Raw genomic sequence first — 14698 nt, forward strand, 5'->3', positions numbered from 1 at the left:
AACAGCAGTGTCGGGCTAACGGCTATTGGAAGTCGAGGTATTATCTTGCACGTGCCTGACTCATTTTTTATGCTGATACCTGTAACGGACATCGCCCGCAGCCAGCTCTCCCTGGTGAAAGTGAGGGCAGAGGAGGTGTCCATAGAAGTTGCTGCTTCCTCTACTCTGCGCCCAAGTCATCTAGGTTGCTACAAGCAGTGGCCCTCTAATCAACGTCAGTCTTCAGGCTTGTACACTCATTGGATAGACGCTGCGTGCTCCAGTGCAATAAATAAATAAATAAATAAATCAACGTCAATTCCGTCCTCTATATCCGCTGTCTTGAATTTTTAAAGCTGTACAAGTGGGATAGCTATAACATAGTAGTAGATGTACTTATAAAAGCTAATTCCACCATTTCCGACTCCCAATGTAACTTTAGGACAAGTCGATTAAATCCGCAATCTTGGATTTAAGCAGCATGGGTGCAGGGAGAGGGAAAAGGGGAGGAGAGGGAAAGGGGAATCCGAGATGGTTCACCTTGACATTCACTTTGAGGGGACATGGGGAAATTTGGTAATTCTGCACAGTGTATCGGGAGGCCATGACGTAAAAGAGGTTGGGGAAATCTTGGCAACAACGTAGCCTGACCTGAGTCTCTTATTCTTCTGCTACTTTCAATAACCTTTGCCATGTATAACGCTTTGTTACCTTTCCACTTTATCGTATCAGCAGGTATCCTGTCAACTCTGGTTGGCTTAATAGTTCTTAGGCCAGTTACGACATGTGTAACCTCATGTTTCAAAATGACTCTGAGAACTATGGGACTTAACATCTGAGGTCATCAGTCCCTCACAACTTAAAACTGCTTAAACCTAACTAACCTAAGGACATCACACACATCCATGCCCGAGGAGGATTCGAACCTGCGACCGTAGCGGTCGCCTGTTTCCAGACTGAAGCGCCTAGAACCTCTCGGCCACACTGGCCGGCATAACCTAATGCTTGATTGGAAAGTAAAACAGTTTCACTCCTGTGTCAAATCAGAATTCCAGAAATTGTTCATTTACAGATCGCCCAGTTAGTATTATTGTTATAGTACTATTGTCGTCTTAGCCTCTACATACATTTGAATCTATTAGTTGTTGCTTCAGGCAACGAACGCGGTAAACTTGATATTCCTGAATCGCTATAAAGACAACAGATAAAGCAGGGAATTACTACACGCTTGATACTCTTAAATCTTATCCAAAGTAAAAATCTTCTCATTATACAACCGCAGAAGAAAGCTATTTGATGTTCTAGTTAAAAAATCAAAACGCGGAACTAGTGGCGTTACCTATCACTAGTTGTCTAAGATCAATCAAATATGTGCCCCTCATAAATTCAATGGCGCCACAAATCCATGTATATTGTACCTCATTGATTACAACGATGAATTATACTGGATGCAGATCATTCCGGGAGACTGGTTCCTAGGTTCACATGTACTAAAGGAGCCACGTTCTAGCCGGCCGCGGTGGCCGAGCGGTTCTAGGCGCTTCAGTCCGGAACCGCGCGACTGCTACGGTCGCAGGTTCGAGTCCTGCCTCGGGCATGGATGTGTGTGATGTCCTTAGGTTAGTTAGGTTTAAGTAGTTCTAAGTTCTAGGGGACTGATGACCTCAGATGTTAAGTCCCATAGTGCTCAGGACCATTTGAACCAACTAGCTACGTTCTACGTATTAATAAATACGTAGAAACATCAGTTCAGAATATGTGGTTCACTAGGAAACACGGTTCACAAAAATCACTATTCACAAGGTTGACAGTAAAAAACGTCGGCCTTGATGTTTCACTGTTGCGAACAGTCACAAATATACACGAATTGTAGGTCGCACGACCTATCCCAATGTCATCACACCTTGAAATACATGTGGCACCCCTTAAAAAAGCTATATATTGGCATGCCTGTCCCCACCAGTTTATGGAATGTGAGGTCAGAGAAATAAAGTAATAGTATGTGCTCCACAGTAGGAGTAAGCTGCCTATGGGAAGCAGTATTTTAATTTATGATGCCTTTAACACAAAAGACATTGTCACTCGCTTATTAAGTCAGTTTGAACGTATAAAGATGTGGTAACAACACTGTTTCAGTCATCTATTCCTTCCACAAATTTGGCTGTAACACTAGTGAAATAAAATAAATATAATTTTTACGAAATTTAAAATACTGTTAAATGTCATGTAAAGTGTCTCATCTTAAAGCTTTGCTTGTGCTCATTCCAAAACTAGTCTTAGATTTTATGTGATACCCATATTTCGAAGGTTACGGATACATTAATATTGAGAATAATATTTTGTAATATTAGTTCACGTGTTGCCTTTGAGATCCAAGAAGGGAAAGCAGAAAGGTGGAAGGAGTATGTAGAGGGTCTATACAAGGGCGGTGTTCTTGAGGACAATATTATGGAAATGGAAGACGATGTAGATGAAGATGAAATGGAAGATATGATACTGCGTGATGAGTTTGACAGAGCACTGAAATACCTAAGTCGAAACAAGACCCCGGGAGTAGACAACATTGCATTAAAACTACTGACAGCCTTGGGAGAGCTAGTCCTGACAAAACTCTACCATCTGGTGAGCAAATTGTATGAGACTATCAGACTTCAAGAAGAATGTAATAATTCCAATCCCAAAGAAAGCAGGCGTTGACAGATGTGAAAATTACCGAATTATCAGTTTAATAAGTCACAGCTGCAAAATACTAACGCGAATTCCTTACAGATGAATGGAAAAACTGGTAGAAGCCGACCTCGGGGAGGATTAGTTTGGATTCCGTAGAAATATTGAAAACGTGAGGCAATACTGACCCTACGTCTTATCTTAGAAGCTAGATTAAGAAAAGGCAAACCTACGTTTCTAACATTTGTAGACTTAGAGAAAGCTTTTGATAATGTTGACTAGAATACTCTCTTTCAAATTCTGAAGGTGGCAGGGGTAAAATACAGGGAGTGAAAGGCTGTTTACAATTTGTACAGAAACCAGATGGCAGTTATAAGAGTCGAGGGGCACGAAAGGGAAGCAGTGGTTGGGAAGGGAGTGAGACAGGCTTGTAGCCACTCCCCGATGTTATGCAATCTGTATATTAAGCAAGCAGTAAAGGAAACAAAAGAAAAATTCGGAGTAGGTACTAAAATCCATGGATGACATTGTGATTCTGTCAGAGACAGCAAAGGACTTGGAAGAGCAGCTGAACGGAATGGACAGTGTCTTGAAAGGAGGTTATAAGATGAACATCAACAAAAGCGAAACGGGGATAATGGGATGTAGTCGAATTAAATCGGGTGATGCTGAGGGAATAAGATTAGGAAATGAGACACTTAAAGTAGTAAAGGAGTTTTGCTATTTGGGGAGCAAAATAACTGATGATGGTCAAAGTAGAGAGGATATAAAATGTAGACTGGCAATGGCAAGGAAAGCGTTTCTGAAGAAGAGAAATTTGTTAACTTCGAGTATAGATTTAAGTGTCAGGAAGTCGTATCTGAAAGTATATGTATGGAGTGTAGCCATGTATGGAAGTGAAACATGGACGACAAATAGTTTAGACAAGAAGAGAATAGAAGCGTTCGAAATGTGTTGCTAAAGAAGAACGCTGAAGATTAGATGGGTAGATCACATAACTAATGAGGAGGTATTGAATAGAATTGGCGAGAATAGGAATTTGAGGTACAACTTGACTAGAAGAAGGGATCGGTTGGTAGGACATGTTCTGAGGCATCAAGGGATCACCAATTTAGTATTGGAGGGCAGTGTGGAGGGTAAAAATCGCAGAGGGAGACCAAGAGATGAATACACTAAGGAGATTCAGAAGGATGTAGGCTTCAGTACGTCCTGGGAGATGAAGAAGCTTGCACAGGATAGAGTAGCATGGAGAGCTGCATCAAACCAGTCTCAAGACTGAAGACCACAACAACAACAACAGTTCACGTGTTACCTTTGAGATCCAATTGTAGGTGTAAAACAATTTCTTTTGTTCTCTCACATTAGCTGAATTAACTATGTATCTGAAAACATCGTTTAATTGAATTTTGATATTGCATATCGGATTTCTGTGTCCACGCGTGAAACAGTTTAGTAATTAGTCACAAGAGCAAGTCCCCCATAAATCACATATCCTATCGTGATCTTTAGCTGATACAGATCCTCAATTTATCGTAGCGAAATCTGACTTAATGGCTTTTCCTGATTTGTGCATTTCTTAAAAAGGATCTGAAAATACAATTTCTCAAAGTTTGGTATCTATGGAACCAGAAAAAGTCAGCCTTGCTGTGTTGTTGTTAAAGACTTGTCTTATGTATAACAAATTTAGAGTTTACGTAGTATTAAGATAGAATGAAAGAGTCTGTTGCAATGTGTTGCGATCGACTTTGCTTCTATAATGGATTACTGAAATTATATCTCAACCTGTTAAGTTATTCTGTCTATATGGGTTAATTAGTTACATATTTTGTAGATTACATAAACTTCATGGCAAAGAATATGTCACTTGAATATTTAACACATCTGAGAAATTTGCTTGGTGCCTTAATACCTCAGAATCCCACCATATTCGCTAATTTTCAACTGTGTGCTTCATCACTTTTATAGTCGTTCCTGAATATCACATTTAATGTAAAATTGACGTGGTTCATCGATTGGAAATTTCACTAGACAATAAAATACGGTGATGTTCTCAGTAGTACCCCTAGTTTTGATACGTATACTTATAAGATTCATTCGTTTGAAATCGATATACATTAATAATTTCTTCATTTCAGTGGTTTATGACCTCAGACTGAATCATCTCAATATATTTTACCGAAGAATATCAACAAATGAAATTTACAAAGCATGCAGAAGTATGTAAATTAAGTGAACCTGTGGCCAAAGGTGAAAAGCTTGTGTCCCGGGTTCGGTTCCAGCCACTGCTTATGTTTTGAGTAAAAGTCATCAGCAATGGTGGCTGAAGACTTCAAGTATAAGAAGTCACCCGCGTGTTGTCAACGGCCTTGTGAAAAAGTGTTGAGGAGACAAGAGTTTCAGAGAAACCTCTTGCCTTGGGGTGGGAAACTGCCCCTAAGAGGCGAAAGAATCAGAAATGACCAATGGCACGAGGGTGCAGAAGGCAATGGAAACAATTCCAGTAAAGACCCATAACGTGAATACACAGTATGTGATGCCAGTAACTGAAAAAGTTGGATGATGGAGCGTCTCCATGGCCAAAGACTTTGGGTTAGTCTCCCTAATTAGGTGTTCTAGCAAAGGACTACCAAGAGGGATCTGCACGTGAGAAAGGGAATGAATAACCTACAAAAGGGCGACATTCTACAAGTCGGAGTGTGGAACATCAGATGTCTGAACTTGGTAGAGAGTCTAGAAAACGTGAAAGGGCTAAATCTACATATAGTGGTAGTCGGTGAAGAGGAATGGAAAGAAGATAAGAATTTCTTGTCAGATCAGTATGGGGTAATATTAAAAGGAGCAGATAATAGTATAACGAGAGTAGGATTTGGTATGAATAGGAAAGTAGGGCGAAGAGTGAGTTACTGTGAACAGTTTAGTTATAGGATTGTTCTCAACCAGGTTGACAGCAAACCAACGCCAGCAACAATTGTTCAGGTGTCCATACCAACATGATAGACACAAGTTGAAATCACAGACAATGTGTATGACGATATGGAACAGGTAATTCAGTATGCAAAGAGAAATGGTAAGCTAATAATACGGGATTTCCAAAATCATTGGGTGAATTGGCAATCAACCGTCTATTTAAATTCATGCACAGAATCTATGAGGTTGGAGACTTTAGGAAAAGTATTATCCACACAATCCCGAAGATGGCGACGACAGATAACTGCGAAAAGTATCGTACAATCAGTTTAACCGTTCTTGGATCAAAGTTACTGACAAGAATAATACGCAGAAAAAATAAAAGACAGTAGATAGTTGTTAGATGACGACCAATTTGGTTTTTCAAAAAGTAAAGGGGAGGCACATTCATAGGATTTGTTGACCTACGAAAAGCGTTCGAAAATGAATAACGGTACAAGATGTTCGAAATTCTCAGAAAAATAGAGAAAATCTATAGGGAAGAACGGGTAATACAGAAAGGGAACAATAAGAATGAAACACCAAGATCGAAATGGTCGTACTGAAAAGGGTGTTAGACATGAATGTAGTCTCTCGCAACTAATGTTCAATTTAAGCTTTAGAGAAGCAATGACGGAAATATAAGGAAGATTAAAGAGTGGAATTAATATTCAGTGTGAAACGGTATTAGTGGCATGCACGGAAAGCCGCGCACGTTAGCACGCCGCTTCTGGGAATGTGGGAGATGGGTCAGCGCCATATCGCATTGACCAGGCGAAGTAGCGCTGAGGACAGGTGAGTCGGCCAGCCTGGATGTGGTTTTTAGGCGGTTTACCACATCCGACTCCGTGAATACCGGGCTACTATCCACTTCCCGTATCAGTTACACGAATTGTAAACATTTCGAACTTTCACACGAGATGATACTAGACTCAGACAGATGGGTACACAAATTCCACTGTCTACTGGTATCAACATAGCCCTTAATTTGTGAAAGGAGATTCCGAGAATGTACGTTTGGAGGACAACATTGTACAGTAGTGAATCATGGACTGTGGGAAAACCAGAGAAGAAGATAATCGATGCGTTTAAAATATGATGCTGCAGAAGAATTTTGTAAGTTAGGTAGACTTATAAAGTAAGATATGAGGAAGCTCCAAAGGAAAGGTGAAGAAAGGAACATATGAAAGACACTGACGAGAAGAAGGGACAAGAAAGAAATTCATGAAGTACAGCATCAAACCAGTCCGAAGACTGATGACTCAAAGAAAATAAAATAAAGCCCACTTGAGAAGAAGCAGATAACGTCTGCGCAAAAATGTCGGTGAATTTACAGTGGAACTTGTATGATCAGTGAAATGGATTATATGTAACACCAGTTTCACACACACTCACAAAAAGGAACTCATTCGCATGTTGCAATAAGAACAAGTTACATCTGACCAATGTGTGGCCTGAGCGTCTTTACAGTACGTACATACGTAATTGACCCACGAAAAGTAGCTGCGTCTCTTTTACTGATACAGTGCATTAAAACTCCTGTAAGAAACGATCATTATTGCCTCTCATAAATGTACTGCAGCCATCTGGTGAGGAAGTGACTGTTCTACAACAGAAATCGCAACAAAGAAGAAGGAGAATTTAATGTTTCGTCATTTTAGTGGCTAGTAACTAATTCACAAAAACTTCCCTTACTTCGCAACGACAGTTTTAGTTTTACTGTAATTCGCATTCCTGAGGATAGTACTTAGAAACCAAATCTATAACGCTTGAAGTCGCTCTTAATTGTAGCCCTCTCTATCTTTCTGGTTGTATTATGAGTTTTTGAGTGACGAAAGGGGCAAACGTGTTTAAGGCAGAGATTTTACTTTTTATGAATTGGACATATTTATAATAGATGTATAGGTTGCCTAGTTTACTTAGGTGAAAACAGCAAGAGTCACTAGTTCTATCGCAGATAAAATGAATTCGCGACGTTAGATGAGAAAAACTGCTCTGTGGCAATAAATAAGCAAAGGAAAAAAAAAACAATATTTTGCACAGGCGCATAATGAACGGTGAGTGGACTGTATTAACATAATTTACATGGTAATTGCTCGTAAGTGGGTCAATTTACGTTCTTCCAGAACTCGTTACGTAGCACTCTAGCCGTGCTGTTGTTCTTTCGTGCAGAAACCTCGTTTTGGTTGATGTGGGAACAATACGTATTTTTTATTGCGCCAGTAGGTCACGCATCTCTTCGGACCTCACTCTAGACGTTGAGAAATGACACGAGGACGCCCTGACCTCAAGATTACGTAAGAACTGCATCGTGTATTACTATACCACTATGCTTCACTCTCACTTTTTGAAATATTTCTTAGTGTAGATTAATTCTGCCGAACTGTTGGTTCTACGAGATTGAGAGTTTAATTTATTTACGGTTGTCTTCTCGGTGTATGGTATTAATCTGACGTCGTACAGTAATTGCACAGAAGTTAGCAGCCCCCTAGCACATTACAGCATTAAAAAAGGAATGAGGTTACAGCGTTCAAAAAGGAATGAGAAGTATCTCTTGTGATCATGTGCAGCAGAAAATTTATTCATTTTCTGAAAAAACACAGAGCATCCATACGAAAAGCGGAGATTAAAAGTGCTTTCTGTTGTAACAGCAAGTTATAATTTTCCTAGCGATTAGACGTTTGACCGACTGAATTTCAATTGCCAAGAACAGAATTGCGCAAATCTGAATTATTCCTGCAGAAAAGTACAGGTATATGACAAAATTAAAGTTATCCTTTATGATTTTTTAGTTTTAGTTTTTATTTACGTATTTATTTTGCTTCACAAAAATTCAGTTCATTAGACGCGTTCATCTGAGAAGGCATCCATCAGGAAGTAACCATTATGAACGGTATCACACTGCACACTATACTTCAAGTATAACAAGTCACCTGCGTTTTGTCAATGGCCTTGTCAAGAAGTGTTGAGGAAATGGAAGAGTTTCATATAAACATCTGGCCTTTGGGTGGGAAACTGCCCCTAAAAGGCGGAAGAATCAGAAATGACCAGTGGCATGAGAATGCAGAAGGCAATGGAAAGCATTCGTACAACAGTGTCTATGAACCAACTATGATATTTTGCGATGTTGATTTGCTGGTTAGCAGTTCACCTTATCTTTAAATGTAAGTTTTTCGCGCAGCAGAATTTACGTTTTAGGATACAGCGATTAGCTAAGTCGCCAATCGACTTCACAAAAGCATTGTTTCGTTGCGTATAATAAGCAATATAATAATGTAAAGAAGGTACTACAGAATCTAAAACTCTGATAAATAAGTAATACACACTATAGACATAAAATGTTTCATGTCTAATTTCCATTCCAATAATTAATACTCAACATTTTCTACCTGACCTGCATAAAAATACCCACTGATTATCGAGCACTGGTACCGAAATCAGTTCATATAATAAAAATAATTTGTTTTTTCCATAATAGGCGGATCTGAATTCTCGAAACTGAAAGGGAAGGAGATGATCGTGAGTAGCAATAATTTCCGATTCAAGAACACAGCCATATTCATGGGGACGAGAGCTTCGTTTAATGTGACAGTTAACCACATGGGTGATGTTACAAATGTCCGCCTCGTTAGCTGCGGAATCACCGTGGCTGCGTGCCAACCGAAGGGGCTCGGGTTCCATTCCCAACCGGGTCGGAGATTTCTCCTCTCGGGGACTGAGTGTTGTATTATCCTAATCATCATTTCATCATCACCTATGCGCGAGTCACCTACGTGGCGTCATGCAAAAAGACTTGCGGTGAGACACGACACACACACACACACACACACACACACACACACACACACACACACAGAGAGAGAGAGAGAGAGAGAGAGAGAGAGAGAGAGAGTTGCAGTCGAAATGAAAGTAAATAATCTGAATACGGAAAGCGAGAGTATCCATAGCGAATTCAGAGAGGATATGACCGTAACTAAAATTGAACTCAGAAACAATTTTAATAAAATTATTGGGAACAGTGTCAACTTCCATAGGAAGACTAACAAAAAGAGAGGAAACTTTGAAATGTTACTGTAATAGCCTGCAAAAAGAACACAGAATAGAAATGAAAAGAAATTTCACATGTGTACAAACTTTGTATTTGACGTGTACAGTTTTCTCGTAACCAAGTAATTTCCATTTTCAAGTCCTCACCGTAGATGAGTGGACAGCGCGCAGGCTTGTCATGCCGGGGGGCCTGGGTTCGATTCCCGGCTTGGTTGGAGACTTCCTCCGCCCAGGGACTGGGTGCTTGTGCCGTCGTCATCATCATCATTTCGTCCTCATCGACGCGAAAGTCGCCGAAGTAGCGTCACATCAAAAGTCTTGCACCAGGCGATCAGGTCTACCCACCGGGAGGCCCTCGCCACACGACATTTCATTTACGTTTTCAGGCAACAGATTAGTGAGACACTGGCGCTGAAATGGTTGTATCTGTGTTTTGACAGAACTATGTTTATCTAGTATTAGTTAGATCTTCCTGGTTGGAAAATTCTCAAGATATCAATTAGTTTAATGTGAACTATCAGAATCAGTCTCACCCAGTGTAAGGCATCGACTCAACCGAAACTAATAAATGTAATCCTCCTTCCATGTCGAAGTTTATAGTAAAAATTTATATTTTACTGGAGTCTATGTAATACGACACCTCAGTCTGACATGAGCACTAGACGAGTATTATCACTTTTCTTCCTTTGATCAAGCTATAAAGAATTGTAACTTTAACTGTATTCATTGTATCTGATTTAGTTATAAAAGTAGATTAACTGGTCCATTTACGTGGAAAATCGATGCAGAAATATTTTAAAAACACAAGTAGGAAAAGTAGGGGGAATTCCCTCTATAACAGAAAGATGCTGAAGTTCTGTAGGCCATAACACCAAGTACTTCTGCCTTGACGAAGTTTCACACCGCTTCTAGGCATAGAACGCTGACACTACGCGAAGAACCAGTCCGATTTTATCATATTTTTTGCCTTTGGTACACCATTCATGACAACAGGGCTTACCATACATGCCACATACTGATGAGCATTCAGCCAATATTCCATGTTACCAAGCTAGCCCTATTGTCACATCCAACAGCTCTCCACAGCTCCCAGGTGTTGGGGAGGCATTGATCTGGAGAACAGCTGCTCCTTTCGACCTTTCATCAGATCGTCTGCGTACAAGGTTCGTGTCGATCTGACAGAAGAGACACTCACTACTGAAAGCCACTCAGCTCCCCACTTGACTGTCTTTACACCACGCAGCGCAGCTCTCTGTTGGTTGTGACATGGCGTCAGCGGCAAACAACTTGCGAGAGGTCGAAATATCCACACAGCCTCCAGTAATGTGTTCCCGACGTTTCATGATACCATTCTGCTTGTAACCTCTACCGGAATTTCAGATATCGTTATCTGTATATTTGTCAGAGCCAGTCTGAAAAAGAGAAATTCGTGTGGAGTCTTTCCTGAAGGTATTTGTCAAGAGTGTAGCGTTTTACAGAAGTGAAACGTGTCCGATAAACAATTCAGTCAAGAAGATAATAGGATCTTCTGAAACCTGGTGCTACAGAGGAATGCTGAAGATTAGATCAGTACATCTACACCTACATACATACTCCACAAGCTACACTATGGTGGTTTGCGGAGGGTATCTTGTACCACTACTAGACCATTTCCTTTCCTGTTCCTTTTGCAAACAGAGTGAGGGAAAAAGGACTGCCTCTATGACTCTATTCGAGTGCTAATTTATCTTATGGTACCTTCGTGGTGCTTACGCGATATGTGCGAGGGGTGTTCAATAAGTAATGTAACACATTTGTTTCTGAAAGCAGATTAGTTTTATTCGGGATACTAATGCAGCATATTATCCTCCTCTCTTTTGGCTACAAACCCCTTTTTTCATCATAATCTCCGTTCAATGGGATGGCCTTACACCACCTTACTGAGGGGGAGAGGGCCTCTACGTCGACGTGGTACCACTCTGCTGGTTGACGGAGCCAACATCTTGCTCCATCAATAATCTCACCAACATCCACCCTTCATATCACCAAACAGACGGAAATCTGGAGGTGCGAAATCCAGGCTGTAGGGTGGATGACGACAGTCCATCGCAGTTTTGTGAGTTGTTCTCAAGTGCGCAGACATGTGTGAGGCCTTGCGTTGTCAAGGAGAAGAAGCTGGTTTGCATTTTTGTGGTGACTAACATTCTAGGAGTCACGGCTGTGTGCGGCTAGTCCTCACGCGGCAGATCCAACAGGTTTGCTCGACCTTGTTGCAATGATGTCAGAAGCCTCGCCCAACGACTCACTGTGCTTTTTTCACTGCCACGTCTGCGTAGACGTCCTATAAATGCCTATGACTGCGATGCTTTGCTTTTCCGCCAAAAATAATTCACTGACATTGAAAGCATCTAACAAAAATTGCTTCCTATTTTATTTGTGAAAGTATCAATGATAAAATTGTTCCCAATTAATTATTCAACAAACCTGCATCTGACTGTGTCTGTGAACTTATTTCTTGCACTCCTCCATGTTGCCAGAAATGCAACATGTATTTGACAATCAAGTTTAAGAGAATAATGCCGTTTGTGCAATGGCATTAAGATGTTACTGAAAAATTAACTTTTGGCCCTGATGTTTACTTAATAAAATTATATCTTGCCTTGAATAATGCCAGTTGTGCAATGGTATAAAATTTGTTATTTGAAATAACTTTGCTCTGATAACTTTAGTTATTCCAAAATCGATTTCAGATCATGAACTGCACGTATATATCGCATATAAGCCTCGTTTTCTTTACGTTCTTTCATTTGTGGGTAGCTTTACTACTCATTTTCATATTCAATACAAGCAAAGGATGTGGATTATGATTCAGGCTGTTAGATTTAAACACAATGTTGATCTCAATATATATATTGTTAAAATTTTAAGTCATACACAAAACTTACCATTTCCAACATCTTTGTAGCACGAATCACTCTTACAAAATAATTTACAAAACGCTTACTGTGTCAAACCTTGGAGATACAAATCCTAACTCTGAACATTATCTAACAAAAACCATTTTGAAATCATTATGTATCTCCTCTCATTTACGTGCTAAAGTTTGTTTAGTGTAAACGCGCAGCGAGCGCGACTCCTACCTTAAAGCTGTCCGCACACGTCTGCTTCCTCCGGGAACCTAGCTGCGAGTCCGAGTTTTTTATTGCGCGCGCCCGTTTCTCTTAACCAGCAAATATCCTCCTACTCAAAGATATTATACTCATTCCAACTTGCGGTTGGCAACTACCGACACTTATTTTCTGGTTCTACCCTGATCAGACCTTATCACATACCTTTCAACATCTCTCTGCTTGGAACGCACCTTCGTTACAGATGGCATTGGCAAGTCTACGTATAGCACCGCCACCTATCAGAACATCATGAAACTGTAGAAAGCACAAGCAGAGATATTACCCGCTGTCCCACACCAGAGTCCGAGTTGTTTCAACCGAAACTGGCCCAGAGAAACAGTGTTGTATTACTTATTGAACTCCCCTCGTATGTTGGCCACAGTATAATCGTTCTGCAGTAAGCTTCAAATGCTGGTTCTCTAAATTTTCTCAGTTGTGTTCCTCGAAAACGAAAATAATGTCACCTCCCCTCCAATTCCAGAAGCATCTCCATAATACTTGTGTATTGATCCAACCTACAGATAACAAATCTAGCAGCTCACCTCTGAATTGCTTCGATGTCTTCCTTTAACCCGACCCAGTGGGGATCCCAAACACTCGAGTAGAACTGAAAAATGAGTCGCACTAACGTTCTACAGTCAATTTCATTTATAAACAGGGCACACTTTCCTAAAATCTCAAAGTAAACCGAAGTTCACCATTCGTTCTCCCTACTACTGTCTTCATGTCTTCGTTCCATTTCATATCGCTTAACAAGATTACGCCTAGACATTTAATCGACGTGTCTTTGTCAAGCTGCACACCACTAGCCGTGCTCGAACATTACAATATTGTTTTTCAAACTCATCCGCATTAACTTAATATTTTTCTACATTTAAAGCTAACTGTCGTTCATCACACTAACTAGAAACCGTGGATCGGGGACTAATGAAGAAGTACTGAATCAAATTGCAGAAAAAAGAAAGGTATGGGACAACCTTATTAAAAGAGAAGCTCGTTTGACAGAGTGAGGTGGCGTAGTGGTTAGCACACTGGACTCGCATTCGGGAGGACGACGGTTCAAAACCGCGTCCGGCCATCCTGATTTAGATTTTCCGCGATTTCCCTAAATCGCAACAAAAGCAACAAAAGCAAAACGAGGATAATGGAATGTAGTCGAATTAAGTCGGGTGATGCTGAGGGAATTAGATTAGGAAATGAGACACTTAAAGTAGTAAAGGAGTTTTGCTATTTGGGGAGCAAAATAACCGATGATGGTCGAAGTAGAGAGGATATAAAATGTAGACTGGCACTGGCAAGGAAAGCATTTCTGAAGAAGAGAAATTTGTTAACATCGAGTATAGATTTAAGTGTCAGGAAGTCAGTTCTGAAAGTATTTGTATGGAGTGTAGCCATGTATGGAAGTGAAACATGGACGGTAAATAGTTTGTGTGACAGAGAGGGACGCTTCCTTGTGGTGTCGCAGGCTGAGGACGGGCTGGTCGGTGAAGACGCAGTCGCTGGAGCAGTACGGCGGCCAGGCGGACAACCCGTCGCTGAGCGAGCAGGAGCAGGAGACCATCCTGCAGGTGATCCGCCGCGCCGAGATGCTCGACCTCACCGAACAGGAGCGCGTCGGGTGAGTAGGCGGCGCCGCTCTGCGCCAGCACCGCGTCAAGGTCGCGTGAGATCTCCTTTACGCCACTAGACAACTACAAAGGGCGGACGCAAGAGTGGAAACACCGCGACAGATGCATGCTTAAACGTAAAAACAGACGTTGGCCATGCCTGTAGGTTCCACAGTTGTAGTTGACCACGGACGGCGCCTGTGCAACGGCTTCAATACGTTGCAAGTGGCAGTCTTGGTCAGAACAGTGTTCTGTGTAGTTGTAAGTGTGTTATGTCGTAGCTAAGTGAGTTCGGAAGTGGAA

At 40.9% G+C, this 14698-nt stretch overlaps 1 protein-coding gene across 1 annotated transcript in view; it reads left to right on the forward strand.

Annotated features, from left to right (window-relative positions):
- LOC126100704 (rabphilin-3A) overlaps nucleotides 1-14698 on the forward strand; it is a 1079132-nt gene that overhangs the window by 777493 nt on the left and 286941 nt on the right. The window contains exon 6 of the mRNA XM_049911320.1: nucleotides 14254-14406. Coding sequence (XP_049767277.1) covers nucleotides 14254-14406 — 153 coding nt within the window. The remainder of the gene's footprint in view (nucleotides 1-14253; nucleotides 14407-14698) is intronic.

The sequence above is a fragment of the Schistocerca cancellata genome, chromosome 9 (genome assembly GCF_023864275.1).
Source record: "Schistocerca cancellata isolate TAMUIC-IGC-003103 chromosome 9, iqSchCanc2.1, whole genome shotgun sequence".
In the NCBI taxonomy this organism is placed as follows: Eukaryota; Metazoa; Arthropoda; class Insecta; order Orthoptera; family Acrididae; genus Schistocerca; species Schistocerca cancellata.